The sequence below is a fragment of the Cololabis saira genome, chromosome 1 (genome assembly GCF_033807715.1).
Source record: "Cololabis saira isolate AMF1-May2022 chromosome 1, fColSai1.1, whole genome shotgun sequence".
In the NCBI taxonomy this organism is placed as follows: Eukaryota; Metazoa; Chordata; class Actinopteri; order Beloniformes; family Belonidae; genus Cololabis; species Cololabis saira.
Genome location: NC_084587.1, coordinates 18,041,703 through 18,055,004, shown reverse-complemented (window position 1 = coordinate 18,055,004; position 13,302 = coordinate 18,041,703). Strand labels below are relative to the sequence as shown.

Here is a 13,302-nt window from a genome sequence, read left to right as displayed (position 1 = left end):
AGGAATTAAACTAAAGAGATAACTTTTACCCTTCTATTTGGTATTTATATTTGTTCTTCTTAATAAAAAACAGATAAAACGTTTTTATCTGGCCTTCTGTTCGACTTCTCAGACCAAAAGCTGCTGAAAGAACAAGTGAGATAAACATCCAGACAACGATCTGACGCCGTCGTTTAATTCGAACCCTTCCCGTCATCTGTCTCCACTCTTCTTCCCCGACTGATCCCTACCTGACTTTGGCTGTGGTCTGGGCCGCCGGCAGCTGCACTGTCACCATGCCATCCGCGTTGGTCTTTCCAACAACAGCGGGCTTGGTTTTCAGGATGTCTGGAGCCGTTGTGGCCGTGACGCGGTGCTGCAGGCCACCGGCGCTGTTGGCCCGGTTGGTGAGCAGGAAGGAGTACTGGGTGTCCGGAGCCAAACCCGTGATTAGCTTCTGGGTCTGTCTGCCATCCACTTCTACCGACTGGCCTTTTCCATACAGGATCTGAGGGCACGGCACAAAACACAATCAGATGCATCCGAGGCCTACGGAGGCCGACAAACCCGTTACGCCCCAAGACTTCATATTGGCCTTCTGTAAATTTACACAAATTGCCACCTTTATAAAAAAAAGAAAATCCCAGATTCTCCTTTTTATTCAGTTCCAGTTTTCAGCACGACCACAGATGTATAAACGACTGTCAGCGGTTATTTATTTTCATGTACTGAATGTTTTTAACGTGCGACTCACATCAGAGGTAATGATATCCGTGAATGGTGTTATTTACACTGGATCAGAACATGTGCAGATGGTCTTTGGATTGACATTCACTCTGCTGGAGCTGAAATGTTCATGCGAGGTGAGTTATTTTAGATCATATCCGTCTAAACAGACTCTATACTGGTCAAATAAATTGAGAATTTTGGTCAATTTCCTTCTGGAGCTCTGCATTTAAGTTAGAAGCCAGGAGCTCTGGCATGGTCCCGCCGCCACCAACCATTTCATTAATCAGCATTTCACTGGCTGAATCTCGCGCTACACTTTCTGATGTAAATTACACTTTGAACGAGACACAACGGACCTATATTTCAGTTTGACAATGCTTGACAACACCCTCTTCAACGTCTATGGACAGCAATGCTGTGAGGGTCACGTCCCAGTTGGTATCATTATATTTTAAGTAGTAAGTATAGGGCTGGGCGATTTTGGACAAAAATAAAATCCCGATTTTTTTTTCTCTGAAAACCCGATTTTCGATTTCGATTTTTTTGGTAAAACTACAAAAGAAAATGGAATAAATTGTTTCAAATATTTTATCTTTATTTTTAAAAGAAAAATAGCAAACCAATTTCCCTATTGGGAATGAAGTGCAATTGAAAGATACTGTAAATCCTCCTTGAGTTTAGTAAAGTGACAACATACAATTTTCTTGACCAAACAAAGACGAGCTCTGTCTGTAATGCAGCCAGCTGCAAAAAAGGAAAATCGATTTTCCGATTTTCCTTTTTTTAACATTGATTGTGATTAATAAATCCGATTTAGATTTAAAATCGATTAATCGCACAGCCCTAAGTAAGTAGTATGTTTTTTTTACGTAGATTCGTGCTGTTTATAGCAATGAAATTTGTGATGCAACAATACGCCTTATAGTATGTAGTTATCCTACACTTCTATGGCCATAGTCCAAAACTCTTTTAACTTGTCTGTGGACCAACATGGCTGATTCACACTTTACCGCAAGACTGGGCCAGTAACGGCTTATGTGCCACTTTTATCCCAGGTCTTCACTTGGTCCTCTTCTCTCCACTTTAGCGTGATTGTCTGAGTTAAAACAACCCCAGGTCTATGGAGCTAAAACAGTCTCAATATTCACAAACGCACAGGACAAGATTAACAAAAGCATTTCTGATGCGCACAAATATAGCCTGATTCTTTGGACTCCCCGGTCTTGCCTAAACACACAAATGTCTTTTTTTATAAACACAGAATGATCTGCAACCAATCAGATTTCTTCCTTGTTTCAGCCAATCATAAGAACACACCCACGTGGGGACGATTTACTCATTAGCCAATCACTTTAATCCATTCAAACCACGCTATATGCATTTTAATTTCAGTTATTCAACATGGCTACGACAGCGTGAGGTGAGTGAAACATCTAATCCCATTGTTATGAGAAGTTTAGTTATTAATCTTAATCCCTTTAATTGTGCAACTACCAATACAAGCCACATATTATTATTCAAGTATTTCTTAACTGAATTTAACTGTCTGTGTATGAAAAGTGTGATTTACATGAATTAATACATTACTTTGATAATTTTTAAGCACCAGGGATTCAGAATAATTCATTACAATATACAACGACTATCATTTGCAATAAAAACATGTACAGTAGTCTACAATGGAACTTCAGTTGCACAATTAAAGTGATTAAGATTAACAACTAAAGAACTTATTACTATTTAGACTGTTTTAACTTCACATGGTTCTATTGTTAGATGACAAGGAGTTTAAACGTTGATTAGGGAATAAAACAACAGGAATCAAAGCAGTTTTTATGTCAAGGTTTTTAAAGTAGCAGGCAGACACAAGCGCAGAGTAACTAAAGTAGGACTTAATCTAGAAAACACAAGACTTGTGGACCAAATAATGCTACACGAAGATCTGGGGAATGTGCAGGATATAAGTGGAAAATGAGATGAGGTGGAACGGATGAAGGTGATGAGGGCACAGGTGCAGTCCCCGATGTGGAAAACTGAGGAATGCTGGGAGTTGTAGTGTTAGAACCGCTTGGTGACGCTGACAGTGGCAGCGTGGGAAGAGCGGGCGTGACATTTGAGGGGTAATTAATGTTGACACACTGCGAAAACAGCCCCTCTAGAAATAAGCATAACATTCCATACATCTAGTCAAAATGGTCTTGTTTTAGGCAAAAAAACAACAAAAACCCACATTTTGTTTTATTCCTGATACTAGCAAAATGGTTTTAAAGTTTTTTTTTGTTTTTGCAATCAACCAACGTCAATGTAACCTGGTATTTTAAGACTTAATAAAACCAAGATGCAGGACAAAATTGATGGAACGTTGTGTTTCTGTGAAAGGAATCAATTCATGGAACAATCTGAACAAAGAAAACAAAGAATCCAAATCAAACATTACATTCAAAAGAACAATTAAAGCCTGTATGTTAAGGAAATATAACGAAAAATGTTTGATTGAGTTTGATTGACATACCCGTAGGCGGTGGTAATTTTATTTAATGTTATTTTAATTTTATTTGAGTTGTTTTTATTCACTTAGTTTTTTTTTTTTTTTATTATTATTAATTTATGTTATTTGTGAAAGGGGCAGATCAGATAAGATTCTTCTTCTTTCTGCTCCCTTTTCATTCATAAGTTAGGAACATTTGTATTTGTGTTTGTATTAAATTGTTTTGTTTTTTGAATGAAATAAAAATTAAAAATGAAATGAAAAATGACTTAACTGAAAAGTGTAGTTTTGTAGAAAAGCACACACAAACAGGTCATTTTACCTTCTTAGGTGTTAATAAAGTGTATAAAAAGGACTTGATTTTGAGGCGGATCTCCTCATTCGATAGATTTGACGTTCTCCTACTGACTGTTGTGAAAGACCAACGTCAAAAGATGCAAAAGTAGGAGGGTTCACAGCCTCTGCTTCCCGTTTCCTTATCAATATTTACTGTAGGTACTGATCCATTTTATTCTTTTATATATCGGATACTCTTATATTGCAAGAAGGGGCCGGACTAGATAAGCATTTGCTTCTTCCTGTCCCTTCTTGAACAAAACTGGTTGTGCTTTATTATTATTGTTGATGTATGTGTTTTAAATTGTTTTGTTCAAGATGAATAAAGATCAAATCAAATCAAATCAAATCAAATCCAGCTGGAATTAAGTAAATGATATGAACACCTGTCGTTTTGCTTCTATTGAAAACAGTTTGCATGTGCAAACACTTCTTTTTTTACACACTTTCTCTACACTTTACAAAGTTCTCACATAAAACTATATCAAATGCAACAGACATCTACTCACAGTGAACGGCTGGGTGGGGTTCTTGTCCCGGACCTCCCAGGAGAGCAGGACAGAGTTCTTCATGGCTGCCTTAACTCTGAAGTTGGTGGCAAAAACTAAACCAGAAAGACAGGAAAAAAAAAAGCAAAAAAAAGAAGGAAAAGAAGTGAACGATTTCCAGCAGGGTCAGTTATTAAGTGTTGAAGCCTTACCTGCATCTCCCTCTCTAGTACCAGTCTCAAAGCTATAGCTACTTGTTCTGATCAACAGACTGGAAGAAGAAACCTGCCCAAGACCCTAGACTCTTACCTTGCTGTTAGAAAAGGATGTTGGGTCTAAGGCTACAGTGACGAGACAATGAACAAGGACATTTAGGATGCAGTGTGTTGTGTGTGTGTGTGTGTGTGTGTGCGGTATATGCTGCTAGGGAGCATGTCTTGCACCCACAGCGATGCTGATGGGTTGTCGGGGTGCGAGTGTGGTCCTACCTTGGTCCAGCCGCTGCGTCCTAAACTGGACACCGGGGCTGTACGGCCCGGGACCGACCGCTGTGAACGCGCGCACCCTGACATCATAAACCGTATCGGGGCTCAGACCCTCCAGCAAGACGCTGGCCCCCGGGGCAGGAACCCCCGCCTCCGAGGCATTTCCCCGACTGTTTATATCCTTGTACAGCACCGAGTACTTCACAATTTTCCCGTTCTGCTCAATGAGCGGCACTGATTTCCAGGCCAGCTGCAGGGACGTGGCGGCGGCCCCCTCCGAGAGGATGCTCTCCGGGTATCCGCTCGGGGCGTCTTCGGGCGTCGCCACCTCTTTCACGGCCTCTTCGCCGAAGCCCATCTTGTTCTGGGCGCAGAGACTGAACACGTAGCTGGCTCCTTGGTGGATGTCCTGGGCTGTGAAGCGGTTTTCCTTCGGGGAGAACGCCACGACGGTGAAGGGAACCACGTCAACGCGGCCGAAAGTGAGCCGGTACCCCAGGAGAGGGGTCGGTAGGTTCGCAGGGGGAAACCACTGGACGAGGGCAGTCCCTGACTCAGTTACACTGACCAGCAGCTTGGGTTTTTCAGGAACTAAAGTGATGGGAAAAGAAAGAGCCGGAGAGGGAGAATTAATTACAGATTAATTACAAAGCACATCATTTATAAAATTCACTGCACGAATCGGCACAGATTACTTTTGTAATACTGTATTTGACCCGGTCTTTGTACATTTTGACTGTATAGAAACGTAATTCTCGTCAGTTGTGTGAAATAAGACCTGCAAACAGGCATTGTGGCATAGAATTGTCAAATTGGTTTAATTCACCGTCCGAATTGTTACAGATTACTTTTGTAATCTACGTACAAAGACCGGGTTTTGACCGTATAGAAACGTAATTCTTGCCATTGTAAGAATGAGATGTGTACCTGCAACTTGTACTTTTTGTTATTTTACCTCTTTTCTTATCATTTTATTTAATTTTATTTGTTATTTACTGTTTTATTGTGTCTTGCCGCTGTTAATGTTGATGTAAAGCATTTTGAATTACCTTGTGTTGAATTTTGCTATACAAATAAACTTGCCTTGCCTAAAATAAAGTAAAAAAAATGAAATTTGATGAATTAAATCCCCATTAATCTGGCCGGTTAATGCCTTTGCCAGATGTGACAGTGACAGATGACCCACTCATGGAGTTATTGGCCTCTAATGATCCTGACTGATGCTAAACATCACTGCGAATTACAGTACATGTCTTGACTGTGTCTTTTTAACTTACGAGGAAGGGCGGTGCACACAGTTACGGATTTGCTGCGAGCCCCGTCCCCTTTAGCGGTGTAAGCACCCACCGACACGGAGTAGGCGGTGTCCGCCTTCAGCTCTCCGAGCAACACCTCCTGCAGGACGACAAAAAGCCCCATCAGCTGCAGAAGTCTAGTCTTTTTAAGTTCAGTAGAAACATTCTTGGATTTGGTTAAAAAGAGAAAAAAGGAGAAATTCAAGTGCAGTGACCGAGGACACAAAATTATCTGTAATTGCTATCCAGCTAATAACTTTCTAGGGAATCATATAATGCCCTTCGAGCGTCTCTTTTCATCGTTTCTTTCTCATAAAGCTCAAGCATTCAGGAGATTTTCTAACATGCAATATTAAATGTTCGTGTCCTAATAAAACCCAAGTTCTGGAATATTGAATTAAATTAAATTAAATTAAAAAGAGCTTAAATTCAAACATTCTCACCAGAAAAATATATTTAAAACCGCAGTGGAAATAAAATCCCCATGAAACTCAACACTGTACTTGTTTCTTGGCCTCTAGATAATTCATATAAACTGCAATATTCATAAATGACTCTTTTTTTATCTGGACTATTTTGAGGTTTTTTGTTGTTGTAGAATCAGAAGCATAAACTCAAGAAATTGGCTTTTTATTGAAGGGAAAACTCTCATTTCTGCCAAGATTCAAATTATGATTTGATATCATTACTATCAAAGAATACATGGTCAAAATAACTCCCATATATACTCACATATTCCACCGAGTCACCAAATTCCCACTAAATGAGGAAGCAGTAGAGAAGAAGAAAGCAAGAGAAAAGACATCATTCCGACTCGTTGTTTTTGGCATCAAGTAAAATCCACAACCCTAACTGACATAGATGAATTAGGTTTATTTAATAAAAGACTTCAAGATAATAAGAAACAAAGAACATTTGATCTACATAGCACTTATCACTGATAAAAACATTTTTCTTTTCTGCATGATTGACAGTAAAGTTGAGGAAACGTTCTGTTCAAAGTCAGTTGGGATTCCCAATTTTCTTTTCATTTGTAAAATATGAGAATATTCGGATATTGGAAAGGAAGTTTTTTTGGTATTACTTTCTTCAATATCAGAAATGTACATCCAGTAAGTCGACCGTGGTTTTAAACAGCTTGGAGAGGCTCCACATGATGGAGGTTTGGGCATTTAAAGCTTGTGACTGGTGAAGTGACATCATCCGAGTTAAGTGGAGGCACATCTTTAAATGCAAAAGGTCTCAAATGCGTGACTTCATGGGCAAATCAGGCCGACGGCAGACATCATAGCTCCCATGAAAGATACGGATTTATGTCTCAGAGACGAATGTGCTTTGGCACATGTGCAAATCAACCCCAGAACAGCGACAAAAGCTGTTGTAAAGATGCTGAAACTTGAAGAAAGTACCCTCGTCCCCAGGAAAATGTGGTCTGTATTGACATACAGGGTGGCCTGTACTGGGAACTCTCTCCCCCTCCACACATGCTATTCTTTGTTATGATGTTGGTAAATTGTTTGAGCATGTTGCTTTATTTGTGCTGAAGTGTTTTTTTGCACCTTCCTACTGTGTATTTATACGCAGTGTAAAGATGTCTTTTTTCCCTCCTCTTTCCAGGTGTTTCCAGGTCCTTTCTCAGCTAACTGCACCACTATACCCACGTCATATGTTGTCATCTGTTTTGTTTCTGTTGTTCCCTTGATTTGCTGTACTGGAATGTAATTTTGTTGTGTCGGGACGCTGGCTCAATGACAAATAAAGTTATTTCAATTTCAATTAAAGCTGCAAGCAGCGATGAACGGGCCCTCGCACCCTTGTGCACGTTCAGGCGTGCTGCAGTGGAAGCGCTTGTATGATTTGCATGTAGATTCTTAGGCCTGGACATTTAGCGGATGACACCACCCACGACTCTCTATATCAAACCATTCAAAAGTTATGGCAGAAAGTAGGAACTATCAGATATAGACCAATCAGATGAAGGGGCGGGGCTAATTTGCAGCAATTATGTTCAAGGACTCAAAACTGATTCCGATGACACCACCCACGAGTCTTTATGTCAAACCATTCAAAAATTATGGCAGAAAATAGGAAATATCACATATCAACCAATCAGAAGAAGGGGTGAGGCTAATTTGCACCAATTAAGGTGAAGAAGTCAAAACCGAGTCCGATGACACCACCCACGACTCTCTATGTCATACTATTCAAAAGTTATAGCAGAAAATAGGATCTATCAAATATCGACCAATCAGAAAAGGGGCAGGGCTAATTCAGGCCAATGAAGGTCAAGTACTCAATACCGAGTCCGATGGCAACACCCACATGTCTTTATGTCAAACCATACAAATGTTATGGCAGAAAGTAGGAACTATCAAATATGGACCAATCAGATGAAGGGGGGGCGCGCTTTTTAGCGTCTATCGTCACCACAGTAACGCTTTTCACTGAGAAAAGTAATGCCCATCGTCGCAGGATTGAGACGCACATTTTGATGTATAACACACCTGGGTGTACGTTATGGTTTGGGCCGCATTAATGGCCGAAGACATGGCATAAATTGCACCAAAATTACATGATTGATTCAAAATGGCCGACTTCCTGTTTGGTTTCGGCCATGGCGCCAAGAGACTTTTCTTTAAGTTGCGACATGATACAGGTGTGTACCGATGTTCGTGCATGTACGTCAAACCGTATTGTGGGGCTTGAGGCACGAAGTTTTCTAGGGGGCGCTGTAATATGTAATATAAATATCAAATTCTTCGCCAGGCCTGGCTTGCGTGCAAAATTTGGTGACTTTTGGAGCACGTTTAGGGGGGGGAAAAGGCCCTCATTTCATCGGAAGAAAAACGAGGAAAATAAAAACGAGAAAAAAAAAAAACTCCTACAGATACAATAGTGCTCGGGCCCTCATAAGTTGAAAGGTCACACAGCAATGGGAAAGCTGTCGCTCCAAAACCACTTGGAGGGACAAAGGCCAAAGTGCTGTGGTCCTGCAGGGGTGGGGGAATAGTGGTAATCTCACAAAATAAAGAGCATCACGAGGAAAGAGAAGTATGCAGATTTCTGGTGATTTGAAGCAAATCTCCAGAAATCATCTAAAAAGCTAAAACTTGGGAGTGGATGTCGTCCAAATGACAATAACCACAAGTTTACCCACAAATTAGCTGAAAAGCAGCTTAAAGACAAGAAAATGAAGGTATCGGACTCGCCATCACAAGGTCCTGACCACAGTCTTTTACAAACTTTGAAGGCCCACAAAGTTGACTAAGCTCCACCAGTTCTGTCAGGAGGAATGGCCCAAAATCCCCCGAAAGATATTGTGGGAAGTTTGTGGAAGGCGAACCAACAACGTTTGAGCCAAACAAAACAGTTAAAGGCCAAATCTAGCAAACAATAACCGAGTGTTTGAAAGTCATGAAAGATTCTCTCAAAAAATACCCTTCTCTCTTTATTCTGACATTTTAAAAGTACAGAAAAAAAGAGGATCTTAACTGTTTGTTTCCTCAACTCTACTGTCAGACATGAGAAAATAAAAGTTGATACATAAACGTCTTTTGGCAACTGCAGACAATCACAGGTTTTAACAAGCTGAAAGATGAAGTGCAGTAATAAACTATTTATTTCTAGGTTTGTTAAAACGTTTGAGGATACCTAGTAAACCAGCAGCATGTGCAACATGAGTCCAGCTGCTTTTTAAGCATTATAATTGGGAAATGTTCCGGGCTGGCTCTGGAGGTTTGGCAGAAGTTCGAAAACATAAATATATGAAACTTCTTTTTTTTATATACTTATTTTTTGCAGAAAGCCTTGGATGTTCAGGGGGGTGGGGGGTATGTGGTTGAGGGCAGATATACTGTATGTGCTATGATGCGCTGAATGCCTGCGCGAGACCAAACAAGGTCCGAGTGAGACAACGAACAAGCATAAAGAAGAAGGGCAAAGTAACTTTTATGGATAAAAAGCAATAAAACCCTCTCTTCTAGGAATAAATGTGATGGGGAAGGAGTTCATTTCCAACCTGTTATGACTCAGTTTAAAGCGCTGCTGCATAAATGAACTCTCTTCCCTTTAACAGCTGAAGCTGAACTTTGGAGCTGGATGTTTCCCGAAGTAGAACAAAAAAAAAAAATCCAGATAAATTGATAACTCAGCTATCCACCTAATTCCACCAGCCCTAAAAATGTTGCGTATCATAACTTTAACGGGCAGGTATTGAACTCATCAAATGTATAAATATACATATCATGTTGTGATAGCGGTAGAAACAGATTGCTTCAACGACTAAAGCATTTAAAAGCATGAAGAAAAGCTAATGATAATATCAAGGACGGTAAAACTCAGACTGTGTACAAAAAAAGTTCATAGTAGGGCTGGGCGATATATCGAGATTTTAATATATATCGATATATTTTCAAACACGATATGGTACGAGACAATATCGTTTATATCGATTTAAAAATTTTTTTTTTTTTTCTTTTTTTTTTTAACATTTTTTTTTAATGATTTTGATATAGCTTATTTTGTGACAAATTGACTTGAATGTTTTATTTGAGATTTGCACAAATGTTTTGTTATTTGCACAACTGTCAACCTCAGTGGAAAAGTCTGCCTGTTACTGTCTACATTGTATTAATTGCACAGTGTATTTTAATTTAATTGTTATGCAGGAAAGGGATATTTGTTTTATTTTATTCAAGAAGCATTTTTATTCTATATATGCAGGCAGTTTATTTTTATTTCATTTGTTTTATACATTTTGATATTGTGCAGACCTCTGTTAACAAAGGTAGGCTACTTGTGTGACATTTGGCACGAGGCTTTGTATTAAAACTGACTTTTTTTAAGGGTTTGCCTCAGAAAAAATGAAGCTAACAGAGATGCTATGCTATAATGCTTTGGGGGAAACCCCAATTAAGGCACAGAAAAAATATCGAGATATATATCGAGTATCGCCATTTAGCTAGAAAATATCGAGATATGACTTTTGGTCCATATCGCCCAGCCCTAGGTCATAGGAAATAGTGTTATGGCTCTTCTTTGGTTTTCATAAATTAGGCATGTTTTCTTACCTGTGAGTCGTCAATGAGGATGTCCTTGATGAAGGGCTGACCCTGCGGTTCCCCGTAGTTCATCCTCACATAGTGGACTTGGTATCCCCGGACCTGACCATGCTGCCGGTCGGGAGCCGGCGCTCGCCACGTCACCCTAACGGCCGAGGCGTTCACAGTCTCCGCCTCGACAGCTCGCGGAGGACCACTTGGAACTAAAGAATGTATTTTGGGATAGAGGTCAAGGATGACAGAAGATGGGCACTCAAAAACTCTCAAGTAATGGCTTTCACGTTAATCAATGCTTTTCTATTTAAAAAAAAAATAAAAAAATGAAGCGGGCAGATAAAAAAATAGTACCCAATAGCTACAAAAAAAAAAGAAAAAGGTAAAAATACAACCTTCAAAAAAGTATTTAACTGCTTTGATGTCTGGGAAAAAGTCAAAACAGTTCACAATGAGAGTGCTTGAGGAAAAACATGGAGGAAAAAAGCGGTGAAGTTTTGGAGGCAAATGTAGAGAACGATAAGAATGGCAGATAGCAAAGTGTTTGTTGCCGGGGGCAGAGACATAGTGGCAGGCGGTCAAAGAGAAAACGCTGTTATCGAAAAAAAAGCACCTCTCTCTTGTGCTGCCAAGAAGTACTACTCTCCAAAAAAAAAGGCAAAAATATTATCTATATTTATATAAAAAGGAACAAAACCTCCAGCACTGTAAAGAGTGGTGGAGTCAGAAAAATGTCTTTGTGAATTCACCGGCAAAAAAGGTTGCAGTTTGAGCATGAAAAATACGACAATATATTAAAAAACTGGTCAAGGAAGAATTAAATCGACTGAATTAAAAGGAGATAATAAATGTCAGAATATCTGTAAATGACTCGGAGAGGATTTGAAAAGGACAGTTGGTCAGGAAGGAAAGTTCGGGTGAAGGAACACTGGAAGTGGAACTTGTCTTGTTATAGTTAGTGGGGGGTATTGTGGTTATTATACAAGAAATGTACATCCATCATCCAAAAATGAAGATATTTTAGAAGAGGGGAAAGAGTTGCAGTGAAAAAAATAGGTTAAATATGACTGCTGGAGGGGAAAAAAGGTTGTTGTTGACAGGAGAAAGCAGCGGTGAGGGAAACGCAGGAGAAGAGCTCCAGATGTTGAAGGATTCTGGTGATTATGAAGGGAAAAAGAGGGGTTTCTGAAACTGGAGGGTCTGACAGAGGGTCTTTTAATGCATCATCCATTTTAACTTCAGCTCAAGGGAAGACGAGACGCTTTTACAGGCCAGCAAACGAGCTTCTTGTTAGTTAGGTGCCGTGTTAGTTAGTGAGAGCTGCAATGGTTAGTGGGCCTAACCATCCCGATTTGAGGTTTTACATTTTTCATAATTTTTTGGAACATACCATCTTCCTCTGTGCGGATAAGCAGCTGTAAACTTTCCGGTCCGTCCCCAGCCTCCGTGCAAGCCCGCACCGTTATGCCATACTCAGTCCATTTCTCAAGGTTTTCCAGGAGATACGGAGAACTTCCCGGTGGAATTCCATCGATTCGTTTGGATGTTTTGTTGCCCTCTGTTGTGGAGTACTGGATGGCGTATCCGCTTATGACGCCATTGTGAAACTCCAGGAGAGGTGGGGCCCAACTTACCAGGATGCTGGTGGAACTGGGACTGGTGCACGTGATGTCCTGGGGAGGTGCTGAGGGGACTGATCGGCCAGTTTTGTAGGAGGCAGAGTAGGGGTTGTTTGGGTAAATGTCATTTGGTTGTGTGTGAAGTTTGTCATCAGTGTGTGAATAGGTGAGGAAATGAGGTGTGCCGTGAAGGAATGGGGATCGAATTGAGCGGATGAGAAACAGAGGACAAAAGACAAAGAAACATAAAATGAAAACAAAACACTGGAGAACAGAAGCTCTTACGAAAAAAAATGAGCCTGTGACTAGAATGTGAGACGGTCAAACGAAGATACTGAACGATGGGTGTCTTAACTGTTTGGCATAAATGTTTTGATCAATGAAAACGAGTGAGTGAATCAAAAGAAATGCAACACAAAAACACCGACTACAGCTTATACACACAAAATACCTGCCCATGACTTACTTGTCCTCACAGCCTACTGAAGCCTCTGTGATCCATGTTGGACTTCTCATGTCTATCTGCAAACCTTCGGCTTCTTACCTTGTTTTGTCAATCTCTCAATCTCTCACACACCTCAGATTGATAGCCAACAAATACATTTCATAGCTATCAATAATGACGCAACTCTTGGCAGTATTCAGCCACAACATTAAAACTACAGACGGGCCAAGTGAAAGTCATTGATTAGATTATTACAAGGCGTTCTGCTATGAAATCTTGGTTTCTGACAATCATATGTATAGCCCTTCAACAAGAACGACCCAATTACTCCTTCCCCAACCCCCTTGCTGTCACCGGTACGTGATCACAATGGGTAAAATCAAA

The 13,302-nt window shown here is 40.2% G+C and overlaps 1 protein-coding gene across 13 annotated transcripts in view; it reads right to left on the bottom strand.

The window, feature by feature from the left end:
- LOC133425941 (receptor-type tyrosine-protein phosphatase delta-like) overlaps positions 1-13,302 on the bottom strand; it is a 332,624-nt gene that overhangs the window by 50,678 nt on the left and 268,644 nt on the right. For 8 of the 13 annotated variants that reach the window (XM_061716354.1, XM_061716346.1, XM_061716378.1 and 5 more), the window contains 7 exons: positions 12,245-12,547; positions 10,870-11,063; positions 6,533-6,559; positions 5,783-5,900; positions 4,509-5,096; positions 4,042-4,136; positions 231-487 (listed from right to left, as the gene is read on the bottom strand). In XM_061716354.1, coding sequence (XP_061572338.1) covers positions 231-487; positions 4,042-4,136; positions 4,509-5,096; positions 5,783-5,900; positions 6,533-6,559; positions 10,870-11,063; positions 12,245-12,547 — 1,582 coding nt within the window. The remainder of the gene's footprint in view (positions 1-230; positions 488-4,041; positions 4,137-4,508; positions 5,097-5,782; positions 5,901-6,532; positions 6,560-10,869; positions 11,064-12,244; positions 12,548-13,302) is intronic. The other 5 variants (XM_061716405.1, XM_061716422.1, XM_061716414.1 and 2 more) reach the window with 1 other exon arrangement.